The sequence below is a fragment of the Nicotiana attenuata genome, unplaced genomic scaffold (genome assembly GCF_001879085.1).
Source record: "Nicotiana attenuata strain UT unplaced genomic scaffold, NIATTr2, whole genome shotgun sequence".
Lineage (NCBI taxonomy): Eukaryota > Viridiplantae > Streptophyta > Magnoliopsida > Solanales > Solanaceae > Nicotiana > Nicotiana attenuata.
In genome coordinates this window covers 43726-59348 of record NW_017675480.1, presented here as the reverse complement: position 1 = coordinate 59348, position 15623 = coordinate 43726, and the positions used below count along the sequence as shown (strand labels likewise).

At 35.1% G+C, this 15623-nt stretch overlaps 1 protein-coding gene and 1 pseudogene across 1 annotated transcript; both read left to right on the top strand.

Moving 5' to 3' along the window:
* Nucleotides 1-987: 987 nt before the first annotated feature.
* On the top strand, nucleotides 988-2555 carry LOC109220121 (annotated as a pseudogene).
* Nucleotides 2556-7849: 5294 nt separating this feature from the next.
* On the top strand, nucleotides 7850-15290 carry LOC109220122 (protein DEFECTIVE IN EXINE FORMATION 1-like). The gene is made up of 12 exons (XM_019384587.1): nucleotides 7850-8202; nucleotides 8998-9108; nucleotides 9549-9631; nucleotides 9862-9979; nucleotides 10065-10222; nucleotides 10792-11369; nucleotides 11461-11531; nucleotides 12223-12479; nucleotides 13545-14010; nucleotides 14115-14232; nucleotides 14305-14487; nucleotides 14571-15290. Exons 1-12 carry the CDS (start codon nucleotides 8069-8071, stop codon nucleotides 14886-14888), a joined length of 2595 nt encoding a protein of 864 aa, XP_019240132.1. The 5' UTR covers nucleotides 7850-8068; the 3' UTR covers nucleotides 14889-15290.
* The last annotated feature ends 333 nt before the right edge of the window (nucleotides 15291-15623 follow it).

Below are 15623 nucleotides of genomic sequence, written 5' to 3'. Positions count from 1 at the left end.
CTTTCATCTACCAAATGAACAAACAGTTATTTTCTCTGATGATGATCCAATTGATGATGTTGCCAATAGACCAAGTGTAAAGGAATCAAAGTTTTTAAGCTGGTTTGAGGCAAATAATACATATGAAGAAGCAAGAGAATTAACTTATGCAGAATTTCCTCTTAAGTTTGTGTGGAATAAAAAACTAAAAAAGTGGGAAAAAAGAAGAAATTCTGCATTTTCAATAGGGAGAATATTCTTTGTACCCCCTGGAAGTGGAGAGCAATATTACCTTCGAATGTTGTTGAATGTCATTAAAGGACCTAAATGTTATGAGGATTTACGCAGAATCAACAATCAAGACCATTTAAGTTTTAGAGATGCATGTTATGCACTGGGTTTATTAGATGATGACAAAGAGTATGTAGATGCCATAAAGGAGGCAAGTAATTGGGGAATGCCATCATATCTTAGGCAATTATTTGGTATGTTACTATTATCCAATTCAATGTCACGACCAGAATGTGTTTGGGAGGCAACATGGATTTTATTATCAGATGATATCTTACATGAAGAAAGAAGAATATTGGATAATCCAGGTATACAATTCGATCTTCTTCTTAAGATTTTAATATTATAAAATTGTTAAAATATTTTTACATTTTTTTTGCATACAGATTAAATCTTACTGTAATCTACGATTTACATTTAGGCTTGCAACTTATGAGCGATTAATTATTAATATATTTTGATGGAAACATAATCGATATAGCTTTCCAATGAAGTAAAGTAACATTAATTTGCTTTTACTATTTCTAAAGGAAATCATTTTGCTCTTATCTTTATATGACTCATGGCAACTATATATTTCTATGATTAATTAATTAATTATATACTTTTGTTATTTTAGAAGCTGAGCTAACAAACGATGAACTAAAGAATCGTTGTCTACAAAAGTTGGAAAATTTGTTGAAAGGTTGCGGAAGAACGTTATACGATTTTCCAACAATGCCAAGACCGGTTTTCAATGAAGAAGAAGTTGACAACACCAATAGACTAATCTGTGAAGAACTGCGTTATAATAGGTGCTCTTTGTCTAAGGAACATGAAGAATTATTGGTTAAATTGACAATTGAGCAAAAGTTAGTTTATGACAGAATTATCAAATTAGTGCATGAGGACAAAGGTGGATTCTTCTTTTTATATGGTCATGGAGGAACCGGGAAGACATTTATTTGGAGGACTTTGTCTTCTGCCATAAGATGTAAAGGAGATATTGTGTTAACAGCTGCATCAAGCGGAATTGCGTCTCTTTTGTTACCAGGAGGTCGAACAGCTCATTCTAGATTTGTAATCCCACTCAATGCAACTGAAGATTCAACATGTAATATCAAACAAGGTACTCCTTTATCAAAATTGATTGTCAAGACAAAGTTAATTATTTGGGATGAAGCACCAATGATGCATAGATATTGATTTGAAGCTCCAGACAGAACTCTAAGAGATATTCTTAGATTTAAAGATGCATCCAATTTAGATCGTCCATTTGGAGGAAAAACCGTTGTTCTTGGTGGTGACTTTAGACAAATACTTCCAGTCATTCCAAAAGGTACTAGACAAGATATTGTTAATGCTACCCTTAATTCTTCATATTTGTGGAATCACTGTCAAGTCTTAAAGCTAACAAAAAATATGAGGTTGGAAGGAAATCAGGTGGATTCACATTTGAATGATCTAAGACAATTTTCTGATTGGATTTTAGCAATAGGTGATGGTATGATTGAAAATTCTGTTGATGGTATCGATAAAGTTCACATCCCTGATGATCTTATCATCAATAATTGTGGCGATCCAATTTCCGCGATTGTGGAAAGTACATATCCAGATTTTTTAAGTCATTGCAGTGATATAACATACCTGCAACAAAGAGGAATTCTTGCTCCCACTCTTGAGAATCAATCAACGAATACATGGTTTCAGTAAACAAAAGTCAACCAAAAACATTTTTTAGTTCCGATACAATTTGCATGTCAGACGATGCTTTTACAGGTTTGGAACACATATATACCCCTGAATTTCTAAACACTATTAAGTGTTCTGGAATTCCAAATCATGTTATCACTTTGAAAGTGGGTGTCCCAGTGATGTTATTGAGAAATATAGACCCATCTTCGGGGCTATGTAATGGAACAAGATTAATCATCACTAGACTGGGAAATCGGGTTATTGAAGCAAAAATTTTATCGGGAAATATGGCTGGACAAAAGGTCTTCATTTCGAGAATGTCATTAACTCCATCTGATGCAAGAATACCTTTTAAGTTCCAACGAAGACAATTTCCAATAGTTGTATCGTTTGCAATGACGATAAACAAAAGTCAAGGACAATCTTTATCTCATGTTGGGTTATATTTGAAAAAATCGGTCTTCACACATGGCCAGCTTTACGTTGCTCTATCATGGGTTACAAAAAGAAAGAGATTAAAGATTTTGGTTTATGACGATGATGGAGAAATTTCAAATGAAGCAATAAATGTGGTTTACAAAGAGGTTTTCCGTAATTTACTTGGAGAATGAAAGCAAATCTGATACCTTTTAGCAACATTTTTGGTTCTCATGCTTCTATCTTTGCTAAACCATATTGTAAATAAACTTCAGAACCAATAGTTGACAACTTCATTAGGTATGCTTAATTGCGATCATATGTTTCCTTATTTTAAATTGTCTATTTGTTTTCAAGCACATTGCTTATCTGGCTGCTAACAAGAAGTTGGTGTTGCCAGTTGTTGCCTTCAAAGTTATTAATAGTCGATCATATGCCGAAAACAAACTTGCAATGCAGGCATGTCATTTATCTGCCTCGACTATGTATCTGAGTTCTATTTAAACGTAAGTTTCTGCCGCTCATTTTCATATCTTCTTATTATTTAGTTGTGATTGGCGAAATTGGCAGCTTTGATTTCTCTGTCCTTTTGATGATAGAACACTGAATTCCCCACAGAAAGCATTTCAGCAATACTTATTATCTCAGAAGAGCAATTCTAATTGTAACAGGCAACAATCATCTTGGACAGCATGGGATCCATCGAAAACTCAGCCATTTTTTCAGCCACTTTGGTTAACTTACCATCCTCATCGAGGGCACCAAGCACAAACAACAGCTCCAGGCCTTTAAGTAGACCTTCAGTTGGTGTACTCTCCATGAAGTAAAATTTCATCAAGTGTTTAATCCCTTGAGTAAGAGCACGACTTTTGGAATTTTTGTCCTTTTTATTTCTGTAACTGTCTTATCTTCCAAATTGTTCATGTAGCTATGTGCAGTTTATAACAGGAAGCACTTTCCATTAGCTATTCGTCCTGATCGACCAACACGTTGGTTGGCAGACGCCGTGGATATGGGAGCGACCATCAATGACTCGGTTCCTTTCCGAGGTTTGTAACACTGGATCTTAACTTTATAAAAATTTTCATAGTAACATTATAAAATTTGTAAGATTAACCATATTGGAACAAATCACCTAGCTTAAGTTTTCTGTTTTCTTAATGGTGTATGGATTTCTTCAAACAAAATTCTTACAGTTTTGTATGGTAGTCAACTTTTGCCACAAATCGTCAACTTATATTTATTTACTTAAGATCCAAGCTACAAAACAAGCTAAAATTAAGGCTATATTTCTAATATAGCCTTAATAAATTCTTATGAGATTTATTGAAGCATCTACTGGCCTACTAGCTCAAACTAAGGCTAAATTTCCAATTGGATTAATCTGCAATCATATTTGTGCTTTTTTTAAATTTCCTATTTGTTTTGAAGCACCTTTCAGATTTGGCTGGTAACAAGAAGTTAGTGTTGGCAGTTCTGGCCTTCAATGTCATTAATGGTGGATCACATGCCGGAAACAAATTTGCAATGCAGGCATGTCATTTCCCTGCCTCCAATATGTATCTGAGTGCACTCTAAAGACAAAAGTTTCTGCTTCTCATTTTAATATCTTCATATTATTTAGTTGTGATTGTCAAAATTGTCAGCTTGGACTTCTATATGCTTTGGATGATAGAACACTGAATTACCCACAGAAAGCATTGCAAAAACACTTATGCTCTCAGCAGAGCAATTGCACTTGTCAGAGGCAACAATCATGTTGGACAGAACTCTCTGTCATTTGGATGATCGAACTGTACCTCATTTGTATTTTTTAAAATTTGTAGGGCGCTAATGAAGATAACGAGTTGATCGATATTGCAAACACATCAGCCAAGATAGGTATATCTATTGCCGCAACAGTGGTCGAAGAAGATTTGAATGCACAGTTCTATGGAACTAAGATCAACAGAGTGTTTAAATACCCTCTGTCATTTGGATGATCGAACTGAACCTCATTTATATTTTTTTAAATTTGTAGGGCGCTAATGAAGATAACGAGTTGATCGATATTGCAAACACATCAGCCAAGATAGGTATATCTATTGCCGCAACAGTGGTCGAACAAGATTTGAATGCATAGTTCTATGGAACTAAGATCAACAGAGTGTTTAAATTTCAGAAATCAGCTTAACTTATTGCATATTTAACAGTTGGAGAAATCAAACACAGTCTTATAAGTTATTTTATTATTTCTATAGTTATGAACAACATATTTTTATCGTTTCATGTGGAGAGGATTAAGGTTGGAGATTTGCCAGACACTGTGACTGTTCAAGTCAAGAATGCAGTATTCAACTTCTTGATCCATTTAGTAGAGCAACAAGATCAAATAGTCATATATCTACACCCAAATGCTATGTTTAAGTCATTCTGACAGTTGGGTTCCAACTCTATATCCAAATTAGGTCCACGCCAGCCAAAAAAGAAATAAGCCGGAATAAAAATTAACTAAATCCTGATCACCTGTATCCAATTCTTAAATTGTCAAAGAAAGCCTAATGAATTAGGATCGCACCATAACAATATATCACAGCATAAAAGACTGCTAGCTAGCTTCGCTGTTTAGTTTTGTATATAATCTTCTTGATGAAAGTGTGTGTTTGTGCATTCACTTTACCTACAAAACATTAACTAGACACAGAAATCATCAAACACAAAATTTAAGAAAGTTGCACAGCACCAACTGCCAACAAAATTTGATATGTCCAAGCATTGGCTCTTCAGAGAAATGCGTCTCTTTTTAAGTATATGTTACTCATATAGCATGAATAAACGATTCAAAATAAAATGTTTGTTACATTTTTCATTCTCTGCATTTTCAATTTGCAGTTCTTTCTCTACCCATATACCCCCCACGTTTTCCCACTCCCACACAACCCTCCTCACGTTCCAGCCATCTCCTTCACATCTCCATTCACAAATCTTACCCACTTCCACACTATACCAACTTCCACACTATAGTCATCCCATGATATTATAAAATCACATCAAAAGGGAGACGGTAAAAGAAGAACAAGTGACAGAAAAAGGAAGTTTGAGGAAACTCCAAAGATATTACGTACAAATTACTTCTGGAAAATCTCGATAGCGTCAACTCTCTAAATTTTCTCCTGATAACAACGGTATGATCTTTACTCCACTTTTTCCAGATTTGCGATTTACATAATTGTTCCTTACAGAGGGTCTTTTTGTTCACTGCTTACAAATGATCCATATTTCATACTTCATCTTCTTTTATCTCAGTTTTTCTTTGGCGTAATTAACAAACGTCATTCTTAATAATTATCATGGATTTTGCATGGCTCAAAAGCTCTATCAATGTTCACCGTCGACTTCCATAAGTTTTTAATTAACTAATAACTTATGTCATTTATTGGAATTATTGTTTTTTGGATTTTCATTACTGTTTTTTGTTGCAATATAGGATATTATCATGGACATGCATATACTAAATTTTATGTCATCTATTGTAATTTAGTATGTAGAAGGATATTTGTGTTGTCAATTTATTACTATACTAACTTACATTAGCCTCCGTACCTAAATACTTATATTGGAATTAATATACTAACTTATATTATACTGCGTAGGTAAATAATCATAATTAACAACTGAACTTTGATTTACCATACTATGGTTTCTCTTTTGAACTGAGTGGTTACATGTCCGGATTTGCTGAAACTTATGAAGTTCCTATTTTGGCTTTTAATTTTCAGAATTGCTCAATTTGTTTCACAATGTGTTCTGATCTCCTGTAACATTCGAAAAAGCTTAAGCAACATTTTGTTTAATTTTTTTACCTTTGAATGCTCAACCAAGGAAGCTTTATATACAGTACTGATGTTTGTCCTTTATTCACCTGACAGTGTCTATTCAAATCATTGTTTAAATCCATCAATATGTTCAAATAATATGCATGTCCTATGTTATAACATTGAGATGTTGTAGCCTTTCTTATTGTTTCATTGGTCATATTTCAGATATGGCTAAAAAAGGACACGTTCGAATTACTCCAAATACGAGTTCTCAAAGTCAAGGAAAGGGACAACGTATAAGGGTACGCCGTCGCAGCCGTTATTCCTTTAATCATTCTGACTCAAAGACTGAAGTCATCAGGAATGCCCAAAGGCGATACAAAATAAGTTAAGGGATCGAAGGGCTGAACGAAGGGAAAGAGAAAAGAAATTTAGAGAGCTTAGGGATTCACTAAATGAACACGTTGCAAATTATCAGCTTACTCGAGATTCGCTAATTGATGCTATTGACCAAATAAAACTATCAGATTGGCATGCTTTAGCAATTTTAATAGATTCAGTTGGACAACCTTTAGGTAGTATTTTAACTGAAATTTATCACGAGGTTTGGCCAAGTGAACCTTTTTGGGTCTATGTTCTTATATTTGAAGCTGAGTGGGAGACCCGTCTGTACAACTATTTATAATTTTTTTAATTAAGCAAAGTTTGTTATTTCTTTACATGAGTAACTGTCATTTTACTATAATTTTTTCATAATAGTATTAGATTAAATAAATAACATAATGGAATAACACTAACTTATTCCTATATGAGTGGAGTTGCTATGCGGCATATTTTTTCAAGCATGACGAAAACTATAATGCTTTTTAGATTCTTGATCCACAGAAAATCATTAAATGTTCTCAATGTCTTCTTTCTTCTGACATTATTAACGAGCAGAATAAAGGATCATGAAGAAATCTTATAAGTAGAAAGCGAGCAATTATCAAACTTTGTTGCAATATATAAACTAATGCATCCATATTAGAACCATTGTGTATTTAAATAAAGTTGTTCAGTCACGATTATTTTAAGCTAATTATGCTTTATTGTGATGAACGCATAAATTATACTATGAAAAAGGTTTAACTTTTAATTTTTGTTTTCTTTACTTTACAACATCCGCGAATTATGCAGGTACTTATATAGTATATATAAAGGGATTTTTACACAAATAGCTACCAATATTTATTGTTTATTTTTCTTCAGTCAAATGCATAATTTATACATTAATTACACGCGCGCGCGCACACACACACACACACATATATATATATATATATACACACACATATATATATATATATATATATATATATATATATATATATATATATATATATATATATATATATATATATATATTATACCTTCACTGACTATTTTTAATTTAAGAGATTAGCTAAGCGACTCTTTTTGTTAATTCTCAATATAGAAAAGAAATAACTTTAGATTTGTCATTGTGCCAATTGCCTCTATTATCCGTAATATTTATATTTACCTTTTAAAAAAATGCAATAATATTTTATACTTTTTTTCTCTAACACTTTCCGAGCATGGTGCGTGTACTGTACTAGTTTATCTTAATATACAAAATATATATATCTTTGCTGGCTAACTTTTTTAGGGCGGCGCAAAAAAATAAAAAAATTTGTGATTATCCCATATTTTTGTTGACGGGAAAAGGTACTATCTTAACCGTAATGTGTTCAAAACAGTAAATATGCTTAAAATTAAGGGGTAATCTTTCCGCCGGAGCTTAACGGAATAGCAAAGACTTCCGGTATCAAATTTCGTCAGACTTCACTTGTTCTGCAATATGAAATGTTCTTTAGATTACTAACCTCACCGGTGAAATAAAAACGATCTCAATGAAAAATAGGGTTTTTGTACTCTGTTTTCTTCTACTGTCTTCGAATTTCCGTTCTCTGCAAAGTGAGGACACGAAAAAGAACAAATTTCGAGAACGAGAAGCCACTGATGATTCCCTCGCTTACCCCAATTTGTATGTTTCCATTCAAATTTCCATTTCCAGCTGTTTAATTGATTTTGTCTTTGCATGAACCTCTTAATACTTTGTTCTGTTACCACTAATTTATGATACTCTAAGTCAGAAGAAATATTTTAAACTTTGTGCCGCATCAAACACTCTCATATAAATTAAGATTGAGATGGAGGGAGTATATAAGTTAAATTAACATGTTAAACTCCTTGTCTAGTCAAACTTTCTAATAAACTTTGACGACGGGAACAGCAAGGTTTCATGTTCAAATCCCAACGGAGACAAAAATACTACTCCCCGTTCCAGTTTACGCGAACCTATTTCCTTTTTGGTCCGTTATTGACACCTTTCTAAATTTAAAAACAATTTAGCTTAAACGTGCAATTCTACCCTTAATGAGAAGCTTATATAACCACACAAATACTCTGGCCCCTTTTTAACTCGTTTAGGACCACAAACTCCAAAAGTCTTCATTTTTTCTTAAACATCGTGCCCAGTCAAACAAGTTCACATAAATTAGAACGGAGGGAGTAGGTGATTTTTATCCAATCTGTTCAAATCTTGGTAGATAGAATTATCTGGTACATGTGCTAATGGGAGGTAGTACATATCCCGTGGAATCAATCTACTGGAATTAGTCGAGGCGCGCGCAAGTGGCCGGAATACAAAAGTTATAAAAAATAAAATGTGACGAAGAAAATGCCATTGAAACATATTTCTTTGAGTTTCAACGGCTGATACACTATGGATAAAAACTGAAAAGATTTTAATATTGCTTTTGGTGCTTGTTGCTGGCAGAGATGAGGATGAATTGTTGAATACACAATGCCCTCAGCATTTGGAGCTAAGATGGCAGACAGAAGTTAGTTCTAGCGTATATGCATCGCCTTTGATTGCTGATATTAACAGGTAACGTGATAAAAGCTTCTTTCTTCTGGTTGGTAAATGGTAATGTGTTTGCTTTTAAACTGCTCGTGTGCGTAATGAGTGGTTTAGGATGTATGCTGTGAGTAGTTTACTGTCGCAGACTACTTGTTTCTGTAATGGTACTTCGGCGAAATATTATCAAGAGAACAATAGCAAGAGAAAAAAAAGATGACTGACATGGAAGGAGTTATTTCTTTATGACTAACAAAATAGGTAACATATGTCCTAACATAAGTTTGTTGATGAAAATGGGTAGCTGTGAAAAGTTAAATGACTATTTAATCTCTGCGAAAAAGCAACAACAATCTTTGCTATGCGTTAACATAAACATGAAGTTGCTCAGTTTAGTTGAGGAGTATCATTTTATTGTCTCTTTTTTCTAGATTTGTTCATTTTGGTTACGTTTCTGAATTTTAATTCAGTGATGGAAAGCTTGAGGTGGTAGTCCCCTCTTTTGTTCATTACTTGGAAGTTCTGGAAGGTTCTGATGGAGATAAAGTTCCAGGTATGATTTGTGGAAAACTAGTTATAAGAATAAATGCAAACTTATTTGATTGGCTACAGAAGACCTCACATCGTGCTGGTATATAAGTTGAACACTAATATTTAAATTTGTAGACTATGAAACAACAAAACTATATGAAGAGATGATCTATATGAATAATAATGAGGTTTGAGCAGGTTATATCTAAGTTGTATGTCATTTCTACTAATTTTATAATTTCACATCGTCAGGATGGCCAGCTTTCCATCAATCAACTGTTCATTCCACTCCTTTTCTATACGACATTGACAAGGATGGGGTGAGGGAGATAGGTTTGGCCACTTACAATGGCGAGATGCTCTTTTTCAGGTAGGGGTACAGCATATTTTCTAACTGTTCTCCCGTAGTTGAGGCATCTTTCTGTATTTAGCATGACCTTGTTAGATTTACATAGGGTCTCTGGATACTTGATGTCTGATAAATTGGAGATTCCTCGGCTGAGAGTTAAAAAAGATTGGCATGTGGGTTTGAATCCGGACCCAGTAGACCGTTCTCATCCAGACGTCCATGATAACCAACTCATACAGGAGGCTGTCAAGGACTCCATAGCCCGTATGTATTTCCTCTTACATTTGCTTTTCACAGTGACTTTGTTTCCTCTTAGTAATTCCTGCTTGTTTATGTTATGCTACCAAGCTAGCTCAGAATAGGTAATTTTTAAAATGTGATGTGACACTTGTTATAGATCTACTGAGCCATGAGTTGGAAATTTTTCTTATGTTCTATAAGTTCACTCTTTTGTTACTCAGGTCCAGAATAGATTGCTGCTATATATTCTTGATTTTACAGTACTGAATTAGGGTCTTACTCAAATATTTCTGTTGTAATTTGATACCTTTGTCTATATTTTACTCAGTATTGGTGCACTTAATCCTATCTTGCCGCTCTTAACTTTTTTCACATAGATTTGACTTGCCAGTGGGGAAAAAGTGAAAAACTATTTTCCCTAAATAATTATCTCAATATATCAAGGGAGATGCTCTTATTTGTTTTTGTTTTTACTTATTTGGTGATGTTATGCTCTCAGGATAACCTCTTTCTTTTAGAAGTGGAATGCTATATATTGACCTTCATCAATTGCATTTTATCTTAAATCATTTCTTTAATTCGAACTCTTTTAGGTCACAATGCATTTACTCATGGAGGCAACCATTCAAAGTCTACTGCATCAGAAGTTAACACGGAAATGCATTCTATTCAAACAGAAGTCAACCATGATACATCTAATGCTTCAATATCTTTGCCATCAGAAGTTTCACCTAACACATCAAATTCATCTAATTTAGAGGACCAAAAGGGGAAGAATGATAGTCTAGCTGGTGCAGAAGTTAAAATGAATAACAAGAGCAATATTACTCTGAGTTCTGATAATGAGAAACTCAGCAATTTGGAGAATGGAACAAGTAAGGGGAGAAGGCTTCTTGAAGATGATGTCTCGAGAAGATTGGAGGGAAGTGGTTCCAGATCCGAAGATGTTAGAGCTGCAACTGTAGTAAATGAAGAAGGTCTGGCAGCGGATGCTGATTCATCTTTTGAGTTATTCCGAGATAATGAGGAGCTGCCTGAAGATTATGATTATGACTATGATGATTACCTTGATGATGATGAAAAAGAATGGATGGGTGAAGATTTTGAGGAAGCAGAGCACGAGAAATTGGAGAATTATGTTCATATTGATGCTCATGTTTTATGTACTCCTGTAAGTCTCTCGGACAAAACAGCTTATTTGATACTTCATTGTCGTTAAGTGTCAGGTAACACATATTAGTTTATGTCGTTGCTTCTATTAGGTCATTGCTGACATTGACAGTGACGGGGTGTCAGAGATGATTGTTGCAGTATCCTACTTCTTTGACCATGAGTAAGTTTTTTCACTATGGTGCTATTTTGGTTTTACATTGTTTTCTTGTTTCTCGGTTTCTGACTGAAGTCTCGGCTGATTTCTTTACTCCTATATTGAAGTCATTGAACTTTCCTTATATGGTATATGCTATTTAGAGCAATTTTGGGGGCGAGACATCAAGCTTCCTCTTATCTGTGCCCTGTTAATTGCTTGTCCCCTTCCCCTTTTTGGACATTTGTTGCTGCTATTAAATGGAAATTAGACTGCATTGTGTAATCTTGAAGTGAGCTTCTTGTTGATTGGATAAAGAGTACTCCTTCCAGAAAAGGATGTTTACTTGGGTATGTGGTGTTGAGCTAAGACTTCATCTTGGTTATATTGATAGCTTGTATTATACATTTCAGTTCTCATAACACTACTGCCAAACAAATATAGGAGTTGCAATTGTCCGAGTCAAGATCTTTTAATTAAATGCTATCTATCTGAGGTCTATCTTTTTGATAGGAGCTTAGCTTTGAACTTCTTGATGTGGATTACTGTATGAGCATATATATTTTTAAATGACTAAATTCTCCTCCTTTTTTCTTTATCAAGTAGATCCCCTTTACTTTCCTCCATTTAAGGTCTCTTTTAGTATTAGACAGCTGATTAAACTTTTGGAAGTCAGTTGTGCACCCACAAAAAAAAATGATTGATCCTAAATTTATAGGTACTACAACAATCAGGAGCGTTTGAAGGAACTTGGAGACGTTGACATAGAAAAATATGTCGCTGGTGGTATTGTTGTTTTTAATCTAGAAACCAAGCAAGTTAAATGGACTGCACAGCTGGACCTAAGTACTGACAATGGGAACTTCCGTGGCTATATATACTCTTCTCCTACTGTGATTGATTTGGATGGTGATGGAAAATTGGACATTCTAGTTGGGACCTCTTATGGCTTGTTTTATGTGTTGGATCACAATGGTAATCCTCTGTTGAGGTCTTTTCTTCCTTTTTGCTTAATTTTTAATCGTGATGTCTGGCTTAAGTCGGTATCCTGAAATTATTTGGCTTCAGCTACATGAATCCTATGTAGGGCACTAGGGGTGTCAAATAGGCAGGGTTGGACTAAATGCAGCCAGGTTAAAATGGGTTGCAGCAATAAATCGGTTGGGCTATAAGCAATCCAAATGTTTGCTTGGGTCAAAATGAGCGGGTTAATTTTGGTTAAATCATGGGTTATAACCAACTCGTCCAACTCAAAAGCTTTTCTCATTTGTTTGTTATTTTATAATTTAATTAAGTACGAAATCGACCTAATAAAAGTTTTTCCTTATATATCATGTCTATTTCAAATAAGCTAAACTCAAAAAATTTATTTTCTATGCTTTTATAAGTGCTCTTATGGATCAATTTCGACTACAAATGCAGCCCAAAAATGGCCCAAGCTTTTTGATAATTTTGGCATAGGCCCGCTAATGAACATATTCACAATCCAAAGCGTCCAAGTTTGGGCAGTTGGGTGGGTTATACTTTCCTGGGCTAAATTTGACACCCCTAATCCTATGTATCCTTTATTTTGTCCATTTCGTTTTAATACTAAATAGTTCAGATGAAATTATAACGGTTCTTTCCTATGTGATCTGGAATTACTGCCCTTCTTGAGAGACATGTTGGATTGTTGGTTTAATAGCATGTCCTGTCATGGTAGTTGTAATGCTTTGTGTCAACTTAGAATGTAACTGCCTGCTACATTCCTCTTCGATTAAGCCTATGAGATTTGGAGTCACTAATAGTGACCAAATAAGGTTTGGGGTCTCTCATAGTCAAACATACACCAAATATTAATTAACTGTGCAATCATCAGTCTGTTGACCTCTCCTCTTGGACGGCCGTAGACTTGCCACGCTACGTGGCAAGTCAGGTTATGAAGTGTTATCCTCGTAATTCCTTTTTGTTGTGTCATCCTCTCAAATCTTTAGCTTGTTCTGGTTGATATTATTGTTCTTATGGTTGTACCATTTGGAGACTAAAGACCTTCTACATCAGGCAAAGTGAGGGACAAGTTTCCTCTCGAAATGGCTGAAATCCAAGGAGCAGTAGTTGCAGCTGATATCAATGACGATGGCAAGATTGAACTAGTTACCACAGATTCACATGGAAATGTTGCTGCTTGGACTGCACAGGGCACAGAAATTTGGGAAAAGCATCTCAAGAGCCTAGTTCCTCAGGGACCTACTATTGGTGATGTGGATGGAGATGGCCATACAGATGTTGTTGTCCCAACAATTTCAGGGAATATATATGTTCTGAGTGGCAAGGATGGTTCATTTGTACGTCCATATCCTTATAGGACTCATGGTAGAGTGATGAATCGAGTTCTTCTTGTTGATTTGAGCAAACGTGGGGAGAAGAAAAAAGGGCTTACCATTGTCACGACGTCATTTGATGGTTATTTGTATCTCATAGACGGACCAACATCATGTGCTGATGTTGTAGATATTGGTGAAACTTCGTAAGACATACCCATACATTATTATTTTTTAATTTTATTTTTTTGTTTGAATTTTAAGCAGAAACTTGTCTTTGAGCAGCTAATATGTTTTCTGTTCGTCACAGATACAGCATGGTCTTGGCTGACAACGTTGATGGTGGAGATGACCTTGATCTTATTGTAACAACCATGAATGGTAATGTCTTCTGTTTCTCCACGCCTGCTCCACATCATCCCCTCAAAGTAAGTTAAAATTCAGTCGGTTTTTGCTTAAGTATTCGTGTTCTCTGCTTATTAACACGTTATGCACACCAGGCTTGGAGATCTCCTAACCAAGAAAGAAACAATGCTGCTTACCGTAATGATCGTGAGGGGATCCATGCATCTCCATCTTCAAGAGCTTTCCGTGATGAAGAAGGCAAGAGCTTCTGGGTTGAAATAGAAATTGTTGATAAATACAGATACCCATCTGGGTCTCAAGCTCCTTATAATGTCACGGTAAAAAGCTTTGACGTACTTGGTCTATCTCACATACTATTAAAATCTCATCAGTTATTTCTTAATTCTTCAATGTGGCACAGGTGAGCTTGTTAGTTCCTGGTAATTACCAAGGGGAACGAACTATCAAGCAAAATAAGTTATTCGACCGTCCTGGAAAACATCGTATTATGCTTCCAACTGTTAGTGTGAGGACTGCTGGGACTGTATTGTTGGAGATGGTTGACAAGAACGGGCTATATTTCTCCGATGATTTCTCTCTAACATTCCATATGTATTATTATAAGCTATTGAAATGGTTTCTCGTGCTCCCTATGCTGGGGATGTTTGGTGTGCTTGTAATCCTTCGTCCGCAGGAGGCCATGCCACTACCATCATTTTCGCGGAACACTGATTTGTGATGTTGCAATCACCTATACTACAACTAACTTGCATCAGGTGCCAGAAATGAAGCAATCTATTCTCCGGACCTTGAGTTGAGAGGCAACTTCCCGATACTGAATATGTTCAGTGGTTCAAATACGACTGTTCAGAAAGTTTTCATTAGTGTGAGAGGATGTATCATGAACAGTAGAGTTCTTGAAAAAGAATTTGCCTTGATCAGACCTGAATCTCTGTATACAGTCAAGTCTCTGGTTTTTGTGGGGGTTAATCTTTGTGATCCTTTGAACGCATCCTGTGATCTATTGAGATATTTAGGAACCCAAATTTTGTGATGTGAATATTTTCACGGTAAGAATTGTTGTGGACCTGTGATTGACCCCTATTTTTTCATGTACAAAGGTATTTACTAGTTGAGTGCTCATGTAGTGTTACTATTATACCAGCTTTACCAGTTGGTGCATACTTATGGGTTTATCATTGCACCGTGTTGTCTCAAAATTTGTCGGCGACCAGTTGAAAGTAACCGAGAAAAACAAGAACTAAAATTATTGGTATATTTTCTTGAAACAACAATATCTTACTCTATCAAGGATGGTGACTGAACGTTTACTGTGTAAAAGAGAAATTTACATTGGTGATGCCAGGAAGTGAACTCTTTCACTTGTTATTATTATATTTTTAGCTTTGCTCTGATTATCTTGTGATATTGAACGTGATTATCTCGTATTTACTATGGTTGTTTCTTTTGCTTC